The 7,335-nt window shown below is 43.0% G+C and overlaps 1 protein-coding gene across 1 annotated transcript in view; it reads right to left on the reverse strand.

The window, feature by feature from the left end:
• Nucleotides 1-3,722: 3,722 nt before the first annotated feature.
• Nucleotides 3,723-7,335, reverse strand: part of LOC103805984 (rhombotin-1) — a gene marked incomplete at its 3' end in the record, with an annotated part of 40,437 nt that continues 36,824 nt past the window's right edge. Inside the window, exon 2 of the mRNA XM_009078651.1 lies at nucleotides 3,723-3,936. Coding sequence (XP_009076899.1) covers nucleotides 3,723-3,936 — 214 coding nt within the window. The remainder of the gene's footprint in view (nucleotides 3,937-7,335) is intronic.

The following is a 7,335-nucleotide window of genomic DNA, read 5'->3' on the forward strand; positions in this document are numbered from 1 at the left end:
ACCAACAATGAATTCTCTGACTGTCCTCCAGGTAAAGTATTCCCTTTATCGTGTGACTACAGTGTAAGTATGAAAACTTATTTTTAGGAATGAATTCTGATAAAATTTGACTAGTAGATCAAATACTATGAGTTGTTTAACCAGGCAAAAAAAATGTGGATAGAGGCACTAAAACTATTAATCTGAAGGAATTATATAATCCCGGGAATGGATAATTCTCCGAGAAGAAAAATTCAAATTTCCAGAAGTGAACTGACAGTAGAGATGATGATGATGGCAACTTTAACTCCTTCTATTAATAGCTAAAATTGAGAGAGAAAGAAATGTTACATGTAGAAGGCAGAAGATGTTTTAAAGTAAAAAACCACAACCCTGCTTTATGCTTCCATAAAATATGGGAATGCATAGCAATGTCCTTATTCCTATCCTAGGAACCTGAAAGGGTTCCTTAGCATCAGGAGAACAGAATCCAGGAGTTCAGCAGAACCCCAAAAATTGTTACTCCTTCCTACTTGAGTCTTGGCCAAATTTCCTGGGATATGACAATTATATTGTTCTTCCCAACAAAAAAAAAACCCCAACAAACTGAATAAGAAATATTTCTAGTGGTCAAAGCTCTAACATCCTAAATTCAGATGGGGGAAAGTGTTTAAAGTAAAGGCGACATAAGTCTTGTCTCCACAGTTTAACCAAGTTGTACAAATAGCTTAGAGTGCTAGGAATTATTCTACCCCCAAAAATGGAGACAAAGGTGTTATGAGACCCCTTTCAGGCACAGGGGTTTGTTGCAGACACCACGTTTAACTGCTGCTGTGACAGAAGCTGTGTGGCCATAGTCAAAAAACTAGTCCCAACTGTTGCCCTCCGTGTTTCATGTCATGAATTGCTCTCTCTTCTCTAAGTTGGGGTATGGGCTGTTTCCTGGGGTCTGCAATGCCTGGCTTCTTTTCCATCTCTAGCACAGATTTCTGGTGTGCCCCAGAAAATTCATGTCATCTAGGGGCCAATGAGAAGATCACAAATTAAGCTTTTCCACCTCAAAGCAGGATTCTCAGGATAAACCAAGAAAAGAAAGAAATGGTCTACAACTGCAGCAATAGAAAGGTTCTTCTAAGCTTAACAGCATCAATAATGCTGTCCTTTGACACTTTCAACATGCCTGATTTGATGCCACACATTATTTTTGTTATGAAACTAGACTAAACCAAAATCAATATGGTTCTTATTAAATGAACAAAGCATGGGGGAGCTCATAGGTCTCAAAAAGCAAATGTAAATGGGGAACACTGCCCAGCTGAGTATTTCTAGCAGGGTTCTGTAACACATAGAATAGAGCTGAATATCTTCAGGGTCATATTAAAAAAAAACAATAAAATTACAGACAACATTGTTTTTCAAGAACGCAAATGACAAAGTCCAGATAAATGATAAATAATGAAGAGGAGGACTGACAGATGGAGAGACCTGGACCGCTTGGCAAGCGGGTGCAAACAAGATAACAAAAAGAAAAGATAATGGATAAACAAGATAAAATAAAAAGAAATAATCCAGAAAATAATGCAACTATTCTTTCTGGAAAGGAGACTATATCTGGAAGTAGCTCTCCTGAGAGATTTTGGGGCTCCTTGTGATAGTACCTAGCACCACTGAATTGTGAAACTGTGATAAAAAGCTTCAAGATAAAAAGATTCAAGAACTGTTATATTCTTCATTGACACACAGAATTATGCCCACAATGCAGGAAGAGTACAGCTGAGCTGAAGGAGGGTCAGTGAACAGTTAAAATGCTAATTTAGAGTTAGAAATCTGTGTCTTAAAGAACCTTTTGGAGCTTGGGTTTTTCAGCTTAGCACATACAAGGTTAAGGATACTTCCAGAGCAGGTGACTTGTGGCATTAGTAAATACTCAGACTTAAATAAGGGAAAAAATTATTTCAGTATAGGGAAGATAGTTAACTCTTTCCTCACTGCGACCTTTCCATCTTTCTAAAGGCTGCTTATCCCATCTTTTCCCCTTCAGATGTGCTCACCCTAACCCAAGTTCCTCCTCACTTAGATTTTGGGGATGCATCCCAGCTAACCAGATGTGGACCTGCCACTGCTGCCTATGTGGCAGAATTTCAGCTGGGACATTTTATACCATGGAAAGTTTCAGCTCAAACAGGATCAAAACCCCTCATGTGGGCAGGATGCTCTTGTGCACTGCCTGGCTGAAAGGTAAGGTGACAGCTCCCAAGTGGCAGCTAACTGACTTATTGTTTCTGTGTGGCTCAGGGCTTAATCTCTCATCTTTAGAAGAAGAAACTTTTTTGTTCAAGTATACTAAGACAATATTTACTAAAGATTTTCAGAAATATGTTTTACACTGAAACGCATGAAGCATCTGACCATGGACACTAATCTAGCCAGTCTCTGGACACTGCAAGGTTAGAAACATAGAATCATAGAATCAACCGGGTTGGAAGAGACCTCAAAGATCATTGAGTCCAACCCTACCGTGGTCACTAGCCCATGGCACTAAGTGCCACATCCAGTCTCACCTTGAAAACCTCCAGGGATGGTGAATGCACCACCTCCCTGGGCAGCACATTCCAATGCCTGATCACTCTCTCTGTAAAAAATCTCTGCCTAATATCCAACCTAAACCTCTCCTGGCAGAGCTTGAGTCTGTGCCCTCTTGTCCTACTGCTGGTTGCCTGGGAGAAGAGACCAACCCCCACCTGACTACAACCTCCTTTCAGGTAGTTGTAGAGGGTAATAAGGTCTCCCCTGAGCCTCCTGTTCTCCAGGCTAAACAACCCCAGCTCCCTCAGCCTCTCCTCATAGCACTTGTGCTCAAGAAGGCAATTTACCTCCTTATCTTACAACAGTGTGTTGAGTTTGTTTTGCTTCAGATGTTTTACTGGTTGATGTTGTCTGGGAAGTACTATCAGTGCTTTAGGAAAAATAAAAACCCCCCACACGTATTAGCTGGAGATCAAGTACATTCTTCCAAAGGAAAACCAGTAAAACTTGGAGTGTTTTGCAGTGTGACCATCATAAGAATGTTTACATTAGGCCTGCTGACTTATTCGTATTCATATGTGTTTATATAAAGTATTTTGCACAAAACCTCCATACACACCAGGCAAAAAAATCCCATGTGTCGTTACGTATTGCAGACATACACTGAGAGGGTAATTCTAACTCAGAGTTAGTGATGGTCTCTGCTGACTTCCTCATATAGAAAGTTTTTTGAAATTGATCTGTAATTTTGCAGTTTTGCTCTGTTCAGTTAGGAGAGACAAGAGCCCCTTGAGAGGAACATTACTCAATAGAAGCACTAGAACTCTGTCTAAAACCTATGACTGAAAAAGAAAAGGTAAAGGTTTGGTTAAGTCTCAGTCAATATGCAGGAATATAGCTTCAGAGAGATGCATAAAGAATTAACAGGTTTTTCCTAATTTACTCAGCAGGCACTGTTTGTTCTTGTGGGTTCATCATAATAAAAAGAGCTAAGTCATGACCTCCTTCTACCTTCACCTAAACCCAGGATTACACCTCCTTGACTACAAAATACATTAGGTACAAACAAAAAAGCCATGCTTAGACAGAGGAAGATACTCCTGTCTCTTCTGGGCAGGACTAACCATGCACAAGCACATGCTTTCTTAGGAAAGGCAGACAGCTGGTAGCACACAGAGAGGCTTCAGGAAGAGCCCACAGTACGTTCCTCTATTTACCTCAGGTAATCTCTGCGGCAAAGAATGAGATTTGCTTTTGTGTAAAGAGTTGATCCAACCTCTCCAAGACGACAGTCACAGCAGGCACACTTTAGACAGTCTTCATGCCAATACTTATCCAGAGCTTTCAGCAGGTACCGGTCCTTGATCTTTCGGTTGCAGCCAGCACAGCCCTTCTGCTTCCCTTTGGGTTGTACAGATAACATCGGCACACCTGCAACGCAAACAAAGCATTTAATTTAGAAGGTATCCAAACAGCTTGGATAGGTTACCGGCATTTGGAGTAGCAGTGTGAGCTATAGGTAGATTTGGGAGCAAACACTGCTGCTGGTTTCATTACAAGGACCTCACATTGCAAGAAGCAGACAGTCAAAGGAGTTTTAACTTCATTTGCTGTCACGGGCTAAGTGGGAGTGCGAGACTTGCCCTTTTTTCCTAAGGGTAGGGCCGACACAACATGCTAGATTTTTTGTAGTTAACATCTTGCAGCAGAATAAACTGGCTGCAATTTCGACATTTGTGTTTTCTCTCATTACCAACACCCTTGTGTTGTTAATTACCTGCCACAGGCAATTACGAAGATCAGAAGGACCACCACTTTATGTACTCTCAGTCCAACATCCTGCCGGGATCAAGTTTGATGGGGAAAGGAGAGGAGTGGGTATAAAACGATGTGGTACGCCACTGTTTTTCCTCTCTTGTGAACCCTGCTGGTGACAGAGGTGTCACTGAAAGCCAAAGCAGCCTAGGGGCTGCTCCCAAATAAATGTGATTCAAAAGCCCTTGAGAATAACCCAACCAGTACCCTTCCATCACTAGTGAAGCCACACTCCTTAAGCAAAGCAGAGATTTCCTCCCCTTGTATCGCTGGAGAATGTAGTAAAAAGCCAGGAGTCTCCTCACTGGAAATCCCTTGCTGGGACTGTGAAGCAAGCATGAGCTAGCTGGATATGAGGTGGTGACAGGACACTCAAGTCACAAGGCTGGTGGAGACTTGCTGTGGCCACCTTCCTCACAGTGCCGTCTCCAGCTTTTTCCTTTCGTCCAAGCAGACAGTGCCTCCCATGGTGAGCACTGACATGGCTGTGATACCTGTCACCCTTCTCCATTTAAGAGGGGGGCAGGAAAGGATTTTATGGAATTAGCAGGCAAGGTGGAAAAATAAACAAGGATTGTACTGTGGGGAAGAAGAGGGTCAGGAAGTGATGAAAGAAGAAATTAACTCACTGAGACGCCAGAATTCAGTTTGTTCTAGAGCCTTGATTTTACTTTGTTACGATGTTTGTTTTTACTGGTGTCAGTCACTAAAAATGACAATGCTGAGCCTGTAACAAGCACACTGTAGGCTTAACCAATGCAGAGATGAGGAGAGGGGACATTGTGGCCACAGTAGCTGGTGTCACTGTTTATATACACAAAGTTAATCCACGATTTTTGTAGGAAGCTCTGGATGTCCCAGAAAGTAGCAGTGTGATCACAGAATTATTAAGTCCTTTAACCAGAGAGGACCAAATCAGTGCCACTGTAGTAAATGACATTTGCTGCTTTCCTTAAAAGCCAGAGTGACCTGAGAGTGGCTAATGGTCAACATATGTAAAGCCACTACTCTTACAGTAATAATTGTTTCATCTGAGCTGCGAGCAGATGACAATAGCACTTAAGACACTTCTAGACAAACAGCAAGGTATCGATCCTTTTGTAATCAAAGTGGTCTTAACAGCATGGAGACAGGTCAAGTAACATTCAAAAACTCTAAAGGCTTCAAGAACCCTCCCGGCCTCTGCTGCAGCACACTTGAAACCTGCTCCCAGGGTCAGTATGAGCAAACTTTTGACATCACAGATAAATATGCAATAATTAAGTGAAAATTATACCTGTGCTAGACTGCCATGTAGGCAACCCATAAAGTTCCTGAGAGAAATCCTACATACCAAGCCACAGAGTAATGTGTTTGGAAAGAGGGAGAAGACAAGGAAGCATCAGAAGTGGAATACATTGCAGGTGCCAGAGATCAGACTGCAGAAGTCCCATGTGCCTGGTGAGAGTTTCTTTTGAGAACAAGGGAAGTGGCCCAGTGGTTCTAGACACAGCACTTTTGGGAAAAAAAACAACCCAAACTAAAACATTTCAGGAGCAAAGATAAGCTTCATTTTTTGAGTAATTTCTATACTCTCCCCAACTCCATGCCAGGAAAACAGCACATTGTGAGAGGAGGCTACCTGGTTTTGAGGCAGAGAAGGTCACGTACATGAATTTGCATTTGCAAACTGTGTAAGATCAGTACCAGTGATGAAAGAAAATAGTTCGCACCTATGAAAACTAAGACCTAGATGTGTGAATTATATTTTTAGATAGGAGCCCCAGACACCAGCCAGTCATTACCCACACACCAAACAAGGTCTCTAAATGTGAGCTGCTTACTCTTAGAGGCAGAGGAAGATTTCTTAATAGGGATGTCATCATACAATTTTTTTGCAGGGTTCACCTAGGTGACCTGAGGATCTTGCATCTGGAAAGATGCAGATTCTAGATGACCAGTGCAGCTTAATCCCCCACTCAAGAGAGCTGCTGCATGGATGGGGTTTGAGATTAGCTCTCTGATTCAGAATACAAAATCTTCAGACAGATGAGACTTCCCAAAGGCCTCGAGCACTTTTAAAACCAGTGTCCTTTCAGATTTTCAGCTGCCTTCACCCAGAGCAAGGGCTCCACTGCAACAGTAGCATAGTCAAGCACAAGAGCAGTTGAACAGGTATGAACTTTAGCTGGACCATTAGGAGAGGCTGGTTTCATCATTTAGGGCAGGTGGGCAGATTTGGAGACTCTACTGTGGCAAGCAGGCCTGGATGACTGAGTGCTGGCTGTAGTGGCCATCAGGTCGAAGGAGGTAATTCTCCCCCTCTACTCTGATCTTGCGTTGCGAAAGCATGCAGTTCTGGTGCCCTCAACATAAGAAGGACATGGAACTGTTGGAGCAAGTCCAGAGGAGGCCATGAAGTTGACAAGAGGACTGGAGCATTTCCTCTGTGGAGACAGGCTGAGGAAGTTGGGGCTGTTCAGCCTGGAGAAGAGAAGGTTGTGTGAAGACCTCATAGTAACCTTCAAGTACCTGAAAGGGCCTACAGGGAAGATGGTGAGGGACTCTGTTAGGAGCTGCAGTGACAGGACAAGGAGGAATGGGTACAAATCGAAAGAAAGGAAATATAGGTCAGTTATCCGGGAAAAGTTTTTTCCTGTGAGGGTGGTGAGACACTGGCCCAGGTTGCCCAGGGAGGTAGGAGATGCCCCAACCCTGGCAGTGTTCACAGCCAGGTTGGTTGAAGTCTTAAGCAACCTGTTCTGGTGGGAGGTGTCCCTGCCCAGGGCAGGGGGTTGGAGCGGAGGGGGTTGAGATGAGGTGATCTCTAAGGTCCTATCCAACTCCTAAAATTCTGTGATTCTGTGTTGTTCAATCTGTGGCCCTGGCAGTCCTCACTCACTGCAGCCACCTCAGCTCCTCGCTATTGCAAGCACACCATTGTCTTATGAGAGGCTTCCGTGAATAAGTGGAATGTAACACTTTGATTTGCTTCTAATAACTGGCAAAGGAACAGATATATATATATATATATAT

The sequence above is a fragment of the Acanthisitta chloris genome, unplaced genomic scaffold, assembly GCF_000695815.1.
Source record: "Acanthisitta chloris isolate BGI_N310 unplaced genomic scaffold, ASM69581v1 scaffold39967, whole genome shotgun sequence".
Classification (NCBI taxonomy): Eukaryota; Metazoa; Chordata; class Aves; order Passeriformes; family Acanthisittidae; genus Acanthisitta; species Acanthisitta chloris.